The sequence below is a fragment of the Spea bombifrons genome, chromosome 1 (genome assembly GCF_027358695.1).
Source record: "Spea bombifrons isolate aSpeBom1 chromosome 1, aSpeBom1.2.pri, whole genome shotgun sequence".
Taxonomy (NCBI): domain Eukaryota; kingdom Metazoa; phylum Chordata; class Amphibia; order Anura; family Pelobatidae; genus Spea; species Spea bombifrons.
The window spans coordinates 87,648,590-87,666,759 of NC_071087.1; the positions used below are offsets into that span (position 1 = coordinate 87,648,590).

The 18,170-nt window shown below is 36.8% G+C and overlaps 1 protein-coding gene and 1 long non-coding RNA gene across 3 annotated transcripts in view; both read left to right on the plus strand.

Moving 5' to 3' along the window:
• ZCCHC7 (zinc finger CCHC-type containing 7) overlaps positions 1-17,385 on the plus strand; it is a 77,889-nt gene extending 60,504 nt beyond the window's left edge. For both annotated transcript variants that reach the window (XM_053465821.1, XM_053465822.1), the window contains exons 7-9: positions 15,027-15,122; positions 15,802-15,919; positions 16,578-17,385. In XM_053465821.1, coding sequence (XP_053321796.1) covers positions 15,027-15,122; positions 15,802-15,919; positions 16,578-17,041 — 678 coding nt within the window. In that variant the 3' untranslated portion in view covers positions 17,042-17,385. The remainder of the gene's footprint in view (positions 1-15,026; positions 15,123-15,801; positions 15,920-16,577) is intronic.
• On the plus strand, positions 12,365-14,434 carry LOC128494768 (uncharacterized). Its single transcript, XR_008354215.1, has 2 exons — positions 12,365-12,469; positions 14,358-14,434. It is a non-coding gene; the product is annotated as an uncharacterized LOC128494768 (long non-coding RNA).
• Positions 17,386-18,170: the final 785 nt, after the last annotated feature.

The window sequence follows — 18,170 nt, forward strand, 5'->3', positions numbered from 1 at the left end:
TGAACGCATTAGTTTAGTTGTTGTTTTTTTGTTACCTAGTCTTGGGATTATAAAACCAGTTTATTGTGTAGAAACATTGAAGAATAAAGTAAGCGTGATATGGTGAAAAGCTATATATATTGTAATGCTCTGCAAGAATTAAGATACTGTCTCTGAAGTCATTCCGTATTAAGCAAGGAATTTGACAGCAGATACCCATGCCCCTTTTCCTGATGTAAACAATGTATTATTAAGTGAGCAAATTTAAGTTCTTACAGATTGTTTTTGTTGGTCACTGGATAGCAAATTTGCACAGCCTTGTTAATGTTGCTTTACGTTCGCATTTTTCCAGTGACGAAAGCGAAGATATTTCTTGAAAGTATAATTCATATAATAACAAATCGAGTGGCTGTATACATCTGTTTTAGCAACGTGTTTCTGTCCTATTATGCTTGCATTAAACAACCATGGTAACTATACATCATCATATCAGGTTATGGCAAATTTATGGTGAATTTAAGAACTAGCCATTTTTCTTTCTAAGAACCCGGAAGAGGTATACACGGAGAATATAAAATACTACAGTGACCATCTGGCTCCAGGGATTTGTACCACCCTGATATTTTTAGTTGATCGATAGTTAATTTGTATTGTAGAGTAGCTTATTTCTGTTTTCATATTTATTTTATATTATGCATTCTAGGTGTATGCAAAACATTCCGACCATATGTTTGAAAAGTGATTTGAATTAATTTATTTAATATTTATAATATAAGACATCTGCTAGATAACTTTATATTTCTTTTGCATGAATGTATTATAACAAGATACTTACCTAATTGATGTTCAGTTCTCTATAGTTCAGGGTTAATAGGCTCAGACTTCAGATATCTCATATTCTCCCATACAGAGTTACATTTTCAACCCAGATATGTTTTATGGCTTTGCGATGTACAATTCCTCCCCTAGCCATGCTAAAACCTTTGATTATATATGGTGATTACCTATTTTAGTAAATTTTGGAGCACTGTTAACAAATAAATGTATTGATTTGTTACTAATCGTTCAGGCACATTGTGAATGTTATTATGCCTGGCCTAAATGATTTATGGATCATGTAAACTACTCCAGAGAAATAATTTAAGTTTTTTGTAAGGCCCTTTTCCTGTTTAAGTTTCAACAACTGTGCTGCATAGATCACAGTTAGATTTTTGTTTTATTACTTTTGTTATTTAAATACACAATATTTGATATTATAGATCAGATGACTTCAATACAACAATATTCACTACTTACTAGGCATGACATATTTGACAGGTTTGTAGTTATAGTAATTATTGTAAGATATGTGTTTTTTTGGGGTAAATTTGCATACCCTTTTTTAAATCAAAAATTGAGATGTATACATCCGCAGTTTTTCCAGATAAATTCATAATGTAACGTTATTCTTTTGAATCAGCCTACTTTGTAGGGTTTTTGATTTGCTTACCTCTTTAGCACTTAGAAAGACGACCCCGGTGCTCTGTATAACATTGAGTCAGAGAATATTAGCGATGAAAGTTAGGTCCTGTGCTCGGCACATTTAATTGGACTCATACTTTAAATACAGGAAGTACCCAGGACCAAGCCACCAAAATGGAAGGTTTTTTGTTTGGTTGTTTTTTTCCTCCCATTATAGCTGTTCTGCCTTGGGTCACACATTATTTTCATAGGCACTGGCAAGGCTTTTAGCAGTTCTAGTTAGATGCTTCATTTTTCCTTTGTAAGACCTTTACAATTTCCATATAACATATGTAACTTTGGGCTATTACATTTGTGTAGCTACTATATGAGTGTATATTATTTATATATGATGTTTTGGGGGGATTTTTGTTAAAAAAAAATCTTTTCTTTTATTAAATTATAGTTTTTTTGCCGGTCCCCTAAGCTTAGTCCTTTGTAGACATAATAAGCTGGATGGACGTTTCATGGGTGTATGATTCCTTATAATTACTGTCATATTTTAACTTTCCCACAGTTTTTTTTTTCTTGGTAGCATTGTTTTGAAATGTTTACTACATTTTCAATTTCCTTTTTTCTACAAAAGAAAAAAAAACAACTCGGTGTATATAATGTTGAGCTACCTCTAGAACAAGTCATGTAAACCTTTTTCCATTTAGTGTAACATATTTAAGGTTGTCTGGTGACTTATTCCAGTTTGGGCAAATCATTTCCCAATAGAAGTACAAATGTACTGTTTATAGTTGCACAGCAGGTACACTGTGTGACCAAATGTATGTAGACACCTCTCCTAATTATTGATTTTAGGTGTTTCAGCCACACCAGGTGTATAAAATCATGCATATAGTCAAACATATATAGTAAAATGGATCATACCCAAGTACTTAGTAACTTTAAACTTTACCACAAGCTAGTTCGTGAAATGTTTGCCTGTTAGATCTGCCCCAGGCCACTGTAAGTGCTATTATTGTGAAGTGGAAGCATCTATGAGTAACAAGAGCTCAGCCACGAAGCAGTAGAGTGCTTCCAAGTGCTGAAGCATGTAGCGACTAACGACTGTCCTCTATAGCATCACTCGCTACAGATTTTAAAAGTGCCTCTGGAAGCAACATCAGCACAAGCAGATGCATAAAAGCTGAAGATTTATTGTTTTATATATCGCTATCAGATTCCGCAGCACTGTACGAAGGTTAGACAGGACGTAACAATTAGTATATAACAACATGACATACAGAATGTAAGCATGCATCCGAACTAGAAACCAGAGGACAGACATTGGATGAGCAGAGAGACCGGTTACAAGAGTTATTCAGAAATGAGTGGGGAGGTGTAAGTGGGGGAACCACTATGAAGCGCGTTAAAAGTAAGAGTCAAGATTTTGAAATGAATCCTGAATCGCACAGGAAGCAAGGGAAGAACTGACAGAGGGGAGAGGTGTTCCTAAACCAATGAGAGAGGAAGATAAGTCTGGTAGCATCATTCATGGTTAATTCTAGAAGGGTGAGACAGGTAAGAGGCTAAGACAGTAATAATTAAGGCCTTGCAATAATCAAGGCGGGAGATAATGAGGGCATGGACAAGAGCCTCAGTGGCATCTTGTGTTAGGACAGGACAGATGCGGGCAATGTTTTTAAGACAACATTTTTTGAGACAGACCGAATGTGTGTGAACGATGAGTCAGAGTCAAGGATGTCACCAAGGCAGCGGGCTTGAGAGCATGGAGAGATGATTGCACCGTTGACATTGAGGGAAACTGATGAGGGAATGTTAATATTGGAGGGAGGGAATCTGGGGAGTTCAGTTTTTTAGAGTTTTAGGAAATGTGCAGTTACTTACACGGTCTAAGAGAGAGGGAGAGAGATCAGTAGAGGATAGGTAGATCTGGGGGTCATCAGCATACAGGTGGTATTGGAAGCCAAAGAAGAGATGTAGTTTTGCCTAGTGATGTAGTTTAAACAGAAAACAGAATAGAACAGAGCCCTGGGGTACCCCTGAGAGGGGAAGTGTTGGGGATCACTATGCATAATGACAAAAATCAGCTGGAGTGGTGTAAAGCACATCCCCACTGAATTCTGGAGCAGTGGAAACATGTTCTCTAGAGTGATGAATCATGTCAAAAACTGTGTGTGGGAGGGTTATGGTGTGTGTTACCTATTAATATTTGTTAGCAATATATTACAATATTAATAAATTAATAAAGACTTAGAAATGTGGTGCTATCAACATAGGAAGAAATTAAATGTTCTTGATGACTGGGCCATCCCATTTATCACTTTGGTCATTAAGAGCACTTTTATTATTACAAGTGTACTTTTAGTATTATAAGTGTACTTTTAATGCACAACCTTCATTGATATTATAGTGACTGTCTGGTCTTGAGCTGCCTCTGCCCTGTATTTTCATATAGTAACTCCTGACTGTGACTGCGAAGGTGATTTTACAGCACAGTGTACTTCAGCCAAAGTTCTTTGAAACAAGGACCTGCATTATAAAGCAACCTTTCTATGTTTAATTATGGACAGTTTCAACCTAAGCCCGTTAGAGCAGGGGATGTTTAAACATAGCGTAATCTTCTTATACTGAAACCCTCCCATAATCTAACATGACATTTCTGAATAGTGAATAGTTGTTCAAACAATATTTTGAATTTAAAAGCTTTTCTGAAAAGTTATTAAAATACGTATTGTTATAAAATACGTAACTGATAGAAGTACATTTCAGATTCCGAACTAAAAAGGAAAGGGAAGGAACTAAAAAGAGATTTAAAGTAAGAACTGGAGGTAGGGATAAAACCGTACAGATACTTTCTTGTTTCCTGTTGAAGAACATATAGTAAAAATGTAAAAAAAAAATGTAGATGAGAACTGAGAGCCTCTTTGGCTTCAGTAGTTTTATGTTGTGAGTTTTTCCATCTTAAGTCAGTTGAAGGTCAGTGCGTTGAGTCACAGTATACCTTATATGTAATTAATGCTCAGTTCTTGAATAAACTCAATGAAGTGGTTCCCAACCCAGTCTTCTAGGCACACTAACAGGGCAGGATTTAAACATTTTATAGGGAGATTCAGAAAACCTGGACCATTGGTTTGCCTTCAGCATTGTGTTGGGAACCACTACTAATTATGTTTTTGATTTTTAACCTTTAAATGTTATTTTTATGTTCCATTCCTAAGCTAAGCTTTTTTTCTTTATTATAACATATGTAGTATAAAATCACTGCCTAAAAGGCTTGGTTTGGTCTTTTATTATGGCAAAAAAAAGAAAAAGTTATGCTTACAAAATGTTTAAACTTACAATGTTAAAAGCAAACTAATATTTTCTAGTTAGAGCAGTAAAGACATTACATTGATGTCTAATGGAACACTAAGAAAGATACTTTATGAAGGATAAAACAAATTAGATATCGGGTTGTCGATAAGTTAGATGCTAAAGATGATTCCATTACAACACGTTTTAACCCCTTAATTACCAGGACTATTTCATACAACAGAACCAACTTTTGTGTTTATTTCTTTTTTTTTCATTTAGTGTACTCACCCGTTATATTTTTTTGAGCAAGCAGGACTTTTTGTTAAAAAAACAAACAAACAAAAAAAACAACATACAAATGTAAGACATTATTTTTTATGAATAAGATTTAAAAAAAAAGCTCTACCTAAGACTAATTCTCCACAAACTAACCACCACATTAATATTATTTAAAAAGTACAAATAAAAAAATTAGTCCCTTAGAGTGTAAGAGAATAACACTTAAAATAGTATTTTTTTAATCGTGAGTCTTGGGGCCCAGGGAATCACAGTTTTTTTTGTTTTTTTCTTACTGTTCTCTTGTCTGTCTTCAGAAGGAGAGAGACAGAGAACTTAGACAAGCGGCGCCTACAATTGTCATCTTATGGTATCAGTGCATGTTATTCGCTGTGAAAGTGATCAGCTGCACGAAAATGCAGGGGATCTGCTGTAGATTGACCACTCTGGTCATGGAGTGTTCAGCAAGAAGAGATAGCCTGCGATCATTGTGACATGGAACTGTTTTTAACCAATGACATACCAGGTTACGTCATTGGTCCTGTAGGGACAAATTATGACGTACCTGCAGTGGTCGCTAAGGGGTTTAACAGGTAAAGTGAAAAGGTTGGTTTTATGTTGTAGTTAAATTTGTGAGATTTCTCCATAGTCGTCTCTTCACCCATTTTGTTGGCCTTTCATAATGAATAATGAAGTGAGGGATTTGAAACTACAACTCTCATGCAGACTCTCTTTGCATCTCTCCCTTTTAGTGAATAATATGTTTTAAGTGAATAAGCAAAGGAAGGTTTGCCAGGGTGTATAGCGACCTACTCCCCTGGGCTTGTGGGGCTTTTGTCTCAAATATAATTTGATATATTCATTTTTGTATAAAATATGTAGATTACATGTTCTGTCCCAAATTTAACAGTTTTGTCACTTTATTTACTGAACTAGAGTGTAGCTACTTTACTCATAAGGTGTGGTTTGAGATCTTACAGACAGTTTATCACATAAAACCAGGTGTATCTATCATGTATGTTTTCCTTACCATTAGGTAGTGTTAATATTATATCCTACCTCCACACGGCATTGCAAGGTGCAAAATGGTAGTCCATTTTACTATTTAAGTCACCTATTCAGATTCCTATAGACCAGCCAGCACTCAGCGTCTTGTCTCGTGTTTTGTGTATATAGACACATGCAGACATATATCGAGAGTCTCCAGTAGGTATCCAATATGATTGCAATCCCTGCTTATCCATCCACAATTGTTTGGGGTCAAAACAGTGGCAAAATACCAAGTTAGCGATCCCATGCGAAGTGAATGGCAGCTTCTCTCAGGACAATTGGCAGTGCTTCCCAGGAATATTCCTTCGAGGATTACTTAACCTTTCAATTTGGACGGCACAAAGCCAAGCTGATTAATGAACTTTCTGATGGCTGCAGATAAGCGGCTTCTATCCATTTATTCCCTCGGAAAATGATTCCTTTTTGCTATCCCATGCAGCTTTAATCTATATCATAAATTGTGGCGAGTAGATTAAAAACACACAGCCTTGCGTGCACACCCACAGCTAAAGTGTTTATCTAGAGGCAAACTAAAGGAGTTAAATTAAAACTGAACACAATCACCGTGGCCTTTACAGCCTTACATTATATATATATATATATATATATATATATATACATATATATATATATATGTATATATATATATATATATATATATATATATATATGTATATATATGGATGCAGTGTGTATAGTTTGAAGAGGCTTGCTTAGTAATGAATGCTTCTGGTCCACAGGCTTCTTTTGGCTCCTATTATCCAAAGGGGAAAAATGAGTTATGTTATCTGGATGAGTGCAGACACATATGCATCTTCTTTTCTCACTGCATGGGTAGACAAGGTCGATAGCATTACAAGGTATTTGTGGCAGTGCTTGTTTCAGTTTCCAGAGCTGCCAGTTTTCAGCTGGATTTGAATTACAAAAGAAGAAGCTGGCATGAAAATTGAAAGGGGTTTTATCGGCTAGTCTGGAGCCTCGTAGCACATTGCTTATTTATGCAGTCCATCTGCGGCAAGGAGTGTAGAAAAAGCAATACATTTAAGAGAGAGAGAGAGAGAGCGAGCAAAAAAAGAAAGAGACCGAGAGGAAAAAATGTCTAAAACTGTAAATCCGGGGAAATTTTAGTTGGCACATACAAAAATATCTGTGGTGGTGTGTCTGCTTGTGAAGTGATATCATTTAGAAGAGCACGTTGCTGTAAAAGAAGCATTTTTGTTAGTGTATAGTGTGTTACTAGGACTCTATAGGTATCATCCCCCGGGATTAAAAGGAAGCTTGTTGCTAACTCACTTTAAAATTAAAATAGAAGCACGATACATGTGCTCAGAACTACGCAGGCAGACTGCTGGAGTTTAATGCGCTGCCTCCATTTGAATAACATTACTTTTTTTGCATCCTGTATAAAATTAGCCATGGACCAGTGGATAAAAGTCACCACCTTTGGAGAAAATTGGGATGCGTTTTAAGCCATGAAGATTTTGGAGCTCCTAATTTAAATTTATTCCTCGAGTGGATTGCTGCTATCACACTATCTCGCATATATTATTCATTGTTCTGTGTGCGCGGAAGGCAATTTTTTTTTTGTTCCTTTAAGAGAAACTCTTTGTTAATATTTTAGCGTCTCCTTTATTGGAACTGAAAGCTGTGTTTTTTGTTTGTTTTATTCCTGTGTCCTTCTCCTTGATGATATTGGAGCTACCTTAAAGACAGAATGAACAATACAGATTTAAAGCCACTGTGTTTGGACTTGGATTGGTGAAAAATCTGTGCTTTTTTTATAATAATGTATCAATTCATGGAAATGAACAGCACCAATTCCAGTGTTGTAGTTAATCCCAGAGAACAGGGAGACTGGCGTTCAGATAAAGCGGCTGATTCGATTCATTAAAATTATATAATACTTTTCTGCTATAAATTTGGCATCAATTAAATTAGAAAAAAAACAGATTTTGTGTGGTCCTTTCAGAATACTTAGTGAACCAAATCTCCTGGTAACTTCCAAAAAGTGTTTGTCAGTTATACCAAGGGAGACCTTTAGAACATGGCATTAAATTATAAAATTTGAAGTCTGTTTAAATGATTTTGTATTGACTGGAAAAAATAATGGTTAAACTTTGGGAGCTCCGCTGATTTTCCATTTCTTTTACTGTATAATCATGTGCTTTGAATGAATTACTTTAAGCAAGAGTATATTCCAAAATTAGGCATGCAGGGTAGCACCTGATGTCTCTTCATTAGAGGATGCAGGGAAAACTTGTTACTTTCACAGTCTTATTTCACAGTCAGTACATCTATAAGTGGACATTTTATTTATATTGTGGTTTTCGAACCATTCCTTTTACAAGCACTACTTGTAATTAGTGAGTGATTACAAGACTTTCTGCAAAAATGTTGAATTGAAATGGCATTTTAGGGATAAATGGTGGTTATGTTCTAGTTTGCCTTTTTTTTTTTTTAGCTTCTTTATAGGGTTATTTTTAGAATTGTTACATACACACCCATCTCAACATGTATGGGAGTCAATCGTCCTGGCAGGGAAGGGGGGGTGGAAGACTGGTGGGAGCTAATCAGTGGCAGGCAGTTAGCCACCATTGGAAGACCCCTGTGCAACACGGTAAGGGTCATAGCCTCACTGCTCCATTATGGGGAGGGAGTTGTCATTCTACTCGATGACCAGGGTACCCGATGCACAACTTATAACCAGCCTACTAACACTACATAAACCCGTGCCTAACAGCTTCCAGAGTATCCCTTCCTCTAGGCATCCTTCTGAGGGGAAGCAGCGGGATATGACTTCATGTCCCCTTACTCCTCACTGAATATAAGCAGGGAAAGACCCATCTCAAAGCAAGACCTGGTGGCACTTCCCTGAATCAGGCCTAGGACAACAACCCTCAAAAATACACCATTGCTCTGCATGCTGCTGTCTCGTGATATTTAGGCGCCTCATTGCTTACCGCAAACCTTAATTTGTGTCTCTGGGTAGCTGAAACTGAATAATTGAGGATTGCATAGATTCCCACCCAGTGTTTTTAAAAGTAGTGTGTTCAGTGGATACTGTGGTTTATGTCACTGACTAATGAAGCGTTGCTGCTGGCACCTAACTTTTGTATTATCTAATCATGCTTTCCTGAGTCGATAAAATGAACTCCTCGAAAATGTTTGTCTCCTAAATTTGACATTTGTCCAGTTATGATGAGAAACACATATTAGTACCTCTGTCAGTAGGTTTTCATGTGTTAATTTGTGAATTGTAAAATATACTACTATAGTGTGTTATAGAACATTTGTTCGGAAGTCTGCATGATGACATTTGCCTACTGTATAGTCGAGTGAAAAAGAACGTAAACCTTCTCGGAATTCTCTGGTTTTACATATCAGGACATTATAGCAATCATCTGTTCCTTAGCCAGTCTAAAAAATAGGTAAATACAACCTCAAATGAACAACAAAACATGACATATTACAATGTGTCATGATTTTTTCAACAAAAATAAAGCCAAAAGGGAAAAGCCATGTGTAAAAAACTAAGTACACCCTTACTGCTTCCATAGGAATTAAGATGCTAAGTACCAGACAGGTGCTGCTAATCAAATGCCCTTTATTAATTGATTATCAGCAAGTGTGACCACCTCTATAAAAGCCGAAGTTTTAGCAGTTTGCTGGTCTGGGGCATTCAGGTGTTTGTTAACACAATGCCAGGGGGAAAGACATCAGCAGTGATATTAGAGCAGCACTTTTTGCTGTCCATCAATCTGGGCAAGGGTTATAAAGTCATTTTCAAACAATTTAAAGTCCATCATTCTACAGTGAGTAAGATTATTTAAAAGTGGAAAACATTCAAAATGGATGGCAGGAGAAAAGTTGCACAATGTCCTTTGGACAGACAAAACCAAAGTGGAGATGTTTTGCCATAATGCACAGCACCATATTTGGCAAAAACCAAACACAGCATATCAGCACAAACACCTCATTCCAACTGTCAAGCACGGTGGTGGAGGGGTGATGAGTTAGGCTTGTTTTGCAGCCACAGGGCCTGGGAGCTTTGTAGTCATTGAGTCTACTGTAAATTCTTCTGTATACCAAAGTATTCTAGAGTCAAATGTGAGGCCATCTGTCCTACAGCTAAAGCGTGGCCAAAATTAGGTCATGCAACAGGACAATGATCTTGAGCATACCAGCAAAACTACAACAGAATGACTGAAAAAGAAAATAATTGTCTTGCAATGGCCCAGTCAAAGTCCAGACTTCAACATGATAGAAATGCTGTGGCTGTACCTAAAGAGAACTGTGCACAAACAAATGCTCACAAACATCAAAGAACTGAAGCAACATTGTAAAGAAGAATGGGCCACAATTCTTCCACAATGATGTGAGAGGCTGGTAAAGCCATACAGAAAATGATTACTTAATTATTGCTGCTAAAGGTGCTTCTAAGAGCTATTGAATCATAAGGTGTTTTTCACACATGGCTTCTCCATTTTGGCTCACTTTTTGTTGAATAAATCATGACACAGTGTAATATGTCATGTGTTATTGATCATCTGAGGATGTATTTATCTAATTTTTACACCTGCTAAGGAACAGATGATTATGTCTTGAGATGTAAAACCATAGAATTCAAAGAGAGTGTACTTTCTTTTTCACACAACTGTATATGTCTATTCGAAATAGTCACTGAAGAGCTTGGTCTTCAAATCATGTTGCCATTCATTAATATTTTCACAGTAATCATTGCTGGTTTGAAGTCTCTGCAAATGGCAGTTTGTTTAGATAAGGAACAGTTCAAGCTGCCCAGTGCATTCATTTGCATGTAATATTATCAAAAGTCGAACCTCCATGAGGCAGTGTGCTGGCCTTCTCTCTCCTGGTCTTTGTCATGGTGATTCCTCGTAGCGAAGGCCAGTTTCGAGATAATGATTAAGTGTTTTAATGGCATTCATTCATTCCTTACTAACTGCTCAAGCAGAAAAAAGGTTTATGTAAAACGACATTAAAGAAAAAAAATGATTTGTAATCTCGGCATCAGCAGCACTTTCAGGACATTAGGACCTAAATCCTTGGCGTGGTAGGCTTTATCTTATGATATTTACTGAGTTCACTGATGCATGAAAGGGTTTCAGCTATAAAAACAGATTGGGTGGGCTTCTTATAGGTAATGCTATCTACCAGGTCATTATTGTCTATATATATTGATAGTAAAGTAATCTTCAAGATATCAGCCAGCAAATATATATTATTTGCATGTCACAAAACGAAGAAGTGATTTATCCATTATCCATGATGCAATTGTTTTAAGTTCATTATTTTTTTATACTTTATGGAGGTCTTCACATTCTTGGGAATGTCTTACAGTAAATTCAGTATGTTGAAGAGATGTTGTACGGTCAGAAACTGCCATCTTCTTAGTCTTCACTAAGAGATTGTAGACCCTTGAGATCCTGTCATAGGTTTAACAGATGAGATATGAGTCCTAACTTACATACTGTGTTACTATGCTAAAACTAAATGCCTGGGCGTCCAAACTAACCATCCGTAATAAAAGAATAGGCTTTATATACCTCACTCAATAAACCCTTAATATGAGCTTATACCAAAAAGAGGGGAGCTTTTCTCCTCCTGTCAGTGCACCCTTTTTTCTTTAACATTTTGTGTGCTTTAGAAAAAGGTTGGTAGCTACTAGATAAATGGTCTTACAAAGTTAAAAATACGTATACATTCCTTATTTTCTGGTGAGCAGCAAGATGGATTTTTTGTAGGGGTGCACTTGGCCGAAACTGAAAATGACTTCCCACCACATTTAAAAAAAATAAATAAATAACCACACTTTTATTAAAAGTAACACACCAAAATTGGACAAACAAAAACAATATCTATCTATCTATATATATATATATATATAAAATGTATTATTGCAAAACAGTAATGTAATCTAATAAGCTCAAACACCAGTTTACTAACAGCTCTAGGCTTAAACGTGTCACACTGACACCCAAGCACACACACAAGGACAGGTTCTGCCACACCAACACCCAAGCACATACACCAGGACAGGCTCTGCCACACTAACACCCAGACGCACATACCAGAACAAGCTATGCTACACCGGCACCCAAACATATACACACACACACACACACACACACCAGGACAGGCTCTGCCACACCGACACCCAAACACACACACACACACCAGGGCGGGCTCTGCCACACCGACGACAAAAAAAAACCCCACACACCAGGACAGGCTCTGCTACACCGACATCCAAACACACACACACCAGGACAAGCTTTGCCACGCCGGCACATGCATCAGGACAGGTTAAGCTACACAAAGCATAAAAATGCTTTTCACACTGCTGTGTGTTTTCTCCCTTGTGTATTGATACACCAGCCAGGCCCCCTTTAGTATTATTGTACCCCCCCACACACACACAAACCCTTGTTTGTATGTATGTGTATTTGTGCCCCTAGCCAGCCCACTCCTCCGACATGGGCAGCATGGTACAGGCACGCCGGCCGCTTTAAAATCATAAAGCGAGTGGCGGAGACGGTCTTACCGCCTCTTTAAAGCTCACAGCAGCATTGGCTGCAATCTCACAGTTTCCCGGTGGGCCAGTCTAGCCCTGGGTAGATTATTTTCAGCTGTTTTTTATGTCAGCATTTTGTCGATAATGTTGATATTTCGGTGCATCCCTAATTTTTTTTTATTGAGTTCAATGATAATGTCCCATTTGAACCCGATCCTTAAAGACTTCAGTGGGAAGATCAAACCCTCCAGGCTTCAGATGATTTTGGCATCTAGTTATATCCACTCTGGCACCTCCTGGAGCACAAATGGGCAGCCTGACTCCTTCACCCATGTATATAGAAGCACCAGTACATAGAGCTTCAATAAAAAGTCAGTAGGAAAAAGTAAGTGAACCCTTGTCCATACAGAATACATCATTCAAACAGTTACAGGCCTCAGTAGATGTTAAGGTTAATGATTGTTACAGGTCTCAGTAGAAGTTAAGGTTAAGGATTTAACTATGCAGTACTAGTAGTTTCTGTTACATAAGATTTTTTTATGTTTTAAGATTAGAATGTTTTTGCTATTCTGTAAAAATGATCAACAGCTTGGCCTTGGTGATTTTCCTCTCCTGATTCTCTCCTGATTTTTTTCTGATCGTTAGTACTCTTTTTGAGGTAGCGATACGCAGGTCTAGTTACAAAACCTTATATATATGCAGATCTTTGTTTATAATGTGGGGCAGACCGAGAGACTGAAGCTAGACTTCATATCGAGACTGACTGGTATGTTTATTGTTATTTTTTTATGCATTTTATGCTTTAATAGGCATTCTATGTAATACTCTGTTTAATTTTGGATTTCTGTAATTTTTATTATTTTTAAATAAATAATTACTATTTTGAATTCTCAGTCCTTTCTTATAATTGTGCTCACGATTTCATCTATTGAATGTGAGACCTATCCACATGTATAAAATTGAAATTTGGTAACTTATCACTTAGGGTGGAGAATAACCTTTTTAAGACATTACATGGGAGAAAAGGTGTGAACCCATCACAAAACATTCACAGAATGGGTTGGAAAAAGAATGTGAACCTCTTGGCTAATTACTTCAACAAAAGCTAATTGGTGTCAGGAGTTAGCAAACCTGGAGTCCAATGATTGGAGGTGTGTTTTAGAGCTACTCTGACATCAAAAAATACTCAAACATTTGCTATTCTCAAAAAGCATCTGCTGATGTAAACCATGTCACACAAAACATACATCTCAGAAGCAATGTTCCATCTAATTTTTGTTAGTTGGCGTGCGCAGAAAATGTATCTTGTGCAAAAATTTTCACAGAGCAAAAATTTTGTGCGCACAATATCCGCGACACATAAAGTTTCAAAAAAATTATTATTTTTTTCTTTTCTTGGGAAAAACTGTTGTGCGCACAATTTTTGGACGTGTGCACTCTCTAAAAAATCTATGTGCGCGTGCACAAGCGCACAGCTTAGAGGGAACACTGCTCAGAAGACCTATAATCAGTTCACAGGCAAATTGTTTATAAATGGATCCAATTTAAAACTGGGGCTATTTCCCCTATAAATGGACACCCAGCCACGATTACTCCAAGGACATAATGTAGAATGCTCAATGAGGTTAAAAAAAAAATGAACCCTAGATTAACAGCTAGAGGCATGAAGGAATTTTTGGACCTGGTAAACAACTCTTTTCATGAGCGTACCATACCCAAAACATTGAACAGGCATGGAGTCCATGGCAGGACACCATTAAAAGCGATCATGCAGCGTTAACCCCTTCAATGCCTCGATTGTGAATGACACGATCACGGCATTGCAGGGGTTAATATTTGTCCCCACAAGCTTGTGGGGACTAAAAATCAGTCAATGCTGTGCTGTGGAGGCAAGTGACCATGCTTAAATAACCATAGTTCGCATACTGAGAGGCAGAACAATACTTCCTGCCCTGGAAAAGTGAATTCTTATGGTTTAATATGGTTTGCTGTTTTTCTCCTTGACTTTTTTCAAGGTTTCAGCTGGGGCTTTTAGTCCCTGTAGCTCATGCATTTTATTTACCGTTCTGTTTAAGTGTTGTAGAGGTATTTGGTTTAAAAGTAAGTGATTTTTCCATCTCACTGAAGCTGACATCTGTGGTAGAACAGGCACAATTTGTTTCCTTTCTACGTAGCCCATCATTACAAAAGCTGGCAGAAGAGATCAGCATCTTCCAAATTTAAGAGATAACCTAATGTGGAGGAATAATGATGCAAATCATAGTACATGCATAAAATGGATTTCTAATACATGTGTTTTCCTTTTTTTAATTTATAAACTGTATTATATAGATGTATTAAGTAGAATGATTTTTATGACAGATCTATGTTAAGAATTAATAAAACATTTAAGGACAGTAAAATATAAGCATTTTTCAGGCTAAGACTCCTTTATGCTTTTTAGGTAAAACCAGGACCTATCAAGAAATCAAAGCTGAAGTCTGGACAAAAGGATCTTGTATTCTGTTGCAATTGTGCCAGGAAAGGCCACTGCAGCTATGTGAGTTCAAAACATATATATCATTTCTTATCCATTTTCCAAATATTTACAGCCATTTATATTTAATGTATTGCAGCCCTTATGTACACATATAGATTTAAATTTTGTTGGTGGTATAGCTGTAAATATTTGATGGAATTTGTTTTAAATACTGCAACTCTAGATTATCTTTATATATGCATTCAGTAAAACTTCTCCCAGTTGTGCTGTTGTAGACATTCCAATAAGATGTGGAACAGAACCATGTGCTTTCCTGCTCTGTAAAGTGTACCAATGTTATTCTGGTACAAAATTTGACATGGTCGTATTGACATAGCAACTGGTGGAATTATGCATGTGCTTATGGTGATAAGACATGTTTGTATATGACCCCCATTGTGCACCAGTGGGATTTTACAAAATGCATTATCACAGAGTACAATATGAGTATAAGAAAGAAGCAAAGGATATGTATCTGTCATCAATCATATCATTTGCTTTTCTCCTTGATCCACTGTCTATCAACTTCTAATTGTGTAAGTTTAGCATGGTTTAAATGAGCACAACTGGCTCAGTCAGTATATCATTGTTGTGTCAAGAGTGGCCGCAGTATCAAATGAACCTCTATATCTGAAGATGTCACATCAGGAGTTAGTTCCAGTTTATGAATTGTGATAAAACAATGTTTGCTATTTGGCAGGAATGCTCAGAAAAGCGGATGTACAATGGAACCTTTCCCACCTGTCAACTTGTCTTTAGCTATGATCGGGATCATGATATTTTGAAAAGAAACGAGAGGGCAAAAAATAAGATTAAAGGTACTGATTTTTTTGTTTTTCGTTTTTTAATATATAACTGTTGAGTTGACTAGTGGAATATTTTTTTTATTTTATGTTCTAAAGTGCATATGTAGTAGATAGTGAATAATAAGCTCTCTTCAGTCCTGTCATTTTTACCATATGTTTGTTAAAGCATGATTCCCCTTTTCCATAGTTGAAAAACAAGTAGGGTCTTCTTTTAAAATAATATAAGTATATGCAACATAATAATTACTAGACTTGTGCATTCGTATTCGGGCGAACATGAAAACGAAAACTAAGGGTGCATTTCGTTGTTCAGCCCGAGTACCGAACATACGAACATGGCGGCAGCAAAACGTAGACACACAACACGAAGAATGTTCTGAAAAACACCCCTCGTCTTAGAGATCTGACTACAAGACTAAGATCCAGATCCCCCGCAGCGCTGCAGGGGACCTGGATCCTCCTGTCTGCTGCTGACGGGGCTTCTATCATGGAGCATCGGTGTGACATGATCTTCCGGTTCTCCAAAACATACTCAAAAACATATAATGTTGCAGTTATATAATGAGAAAACAAATCTGAATGTTTATTCATATGCTGTATAACCTATATAACCTATATGTTATTATTTTTATGTATGTTTATATATATATATACATATCGTTTTCTGCAGAGCTTCGAGATGTTGGCCTCTTGCCGTTTGAAATAACGAAACCCTACATGGACAAGGAACACAATATGCCACCATCGAAAAAAATGAAGAAAAAACATCTCAAAGAATCCAGACGTCTGCACAGAGAACAACAACAAAAACATACCTCGAAAAAAAAGGCATTTTTAGATATAGTAAAAGAGAGGAAGCTTAATAAAAAAAAGAATGTCCTACATAGTCAAGAGGCAGATCAGGACTTCCCTAGAGGAAATTCAGTGAAGTCTGTTAAGGGCAAAAGAAAACATTTTGATAACTTTTCCGACAAGTTATTCAGCGAATCCAAGAAAAGTAAGTCAGCAGATGGGCTTTTTAAGTCACACAAAAGGATCAGACAGAGGAAGAAGAAAGGCAACCAAAGCACCATAGATGACAGTTTACTTATAATTAAACAAAGGAAGAAGAAATCAAAAAGGAATGTTGACTAGGAACAGTATGCTTACCAAGCCTTAAAGGTTCTATATGTATACCAGATCTACTGTGCTAAGGACCGCTTACATTGAAACATCCATTATTATACTGCTGGTGGGAAGCATACAAATTGAATGCTATTAAATTAAAAGGACCTACAGGTTGTTTTTTAATGTTGGACGCAAAGTGCCTGTCCTTCGCAATTGGACAGTAGCACTTTAGCAAAATGAAAGCTGCCTCAGGTTTTTAGGCACAGTCATGTTTATCTCTCATGAAGAAGACAAAATTCTGATATGCCAAACAAGTGCATCTTTCTACCTACATTTTTTGGGCATTCCCTAATAAAAGAGAGATCATTTGACTTGTTTTGTTATTATATTCTATTGTGTGTGAAGTGATTTAATCAGTATTTTATTTATTCAGTAGCATGCAGTTTGTTTGTGCATTTTTGGGGGGTTGCTTGGAGATAAAGTTAATAAACAGTCTATAATGGGACAGCGGAAATAGTTACCATCTGGTACAATCAATTACTGCAGAAGGTACAGTTATGGACTTTTTCTACTCATTTGGATTTCTTACTTCAAACGTGTTAATAGTAGACATTTCCAAAAAAAAATGGTGCATTGTAAGACTGGACCAAAGTAAGAACGTACAAAAAACAATATGCATATCTGGTAACTTCCCAGCTATCCCTGCTCTGGGGAAACGACTCTCTGGAGGGGCAGCACTAGTGGGGAACATGGGCATGGTGTTGGCTGAATGTGGATGGTGAGTGGTCACAGCCAAATGTTCCTCCCTTACTTGGAAAAAGAAGAAATGGACACAGAGACTCCTGGTCAGTATCGGAGAGTTCCCAGGTGTTATAATATGGCTGTTAACAGCATGATCTAAATAGATTGATCTAGGGATCTACTGTATATAACTATCTATACAAAGCTAGGAAAGGAGTCACATAACCAGTAAATACATTCTGCAAATCCTTTAGATTGTATTTAAATATAATTCTCTAGCGTTATTATTGTGGAGAGAGAAAATAAAGACCATTCCAAAGAACATATGGGATTGATAAGATAAACTATTTTAATTCCTATTGTGTCATGAAATTGTTTCAATCACTTGGAATTTTAAACCATTAATATACGAAAA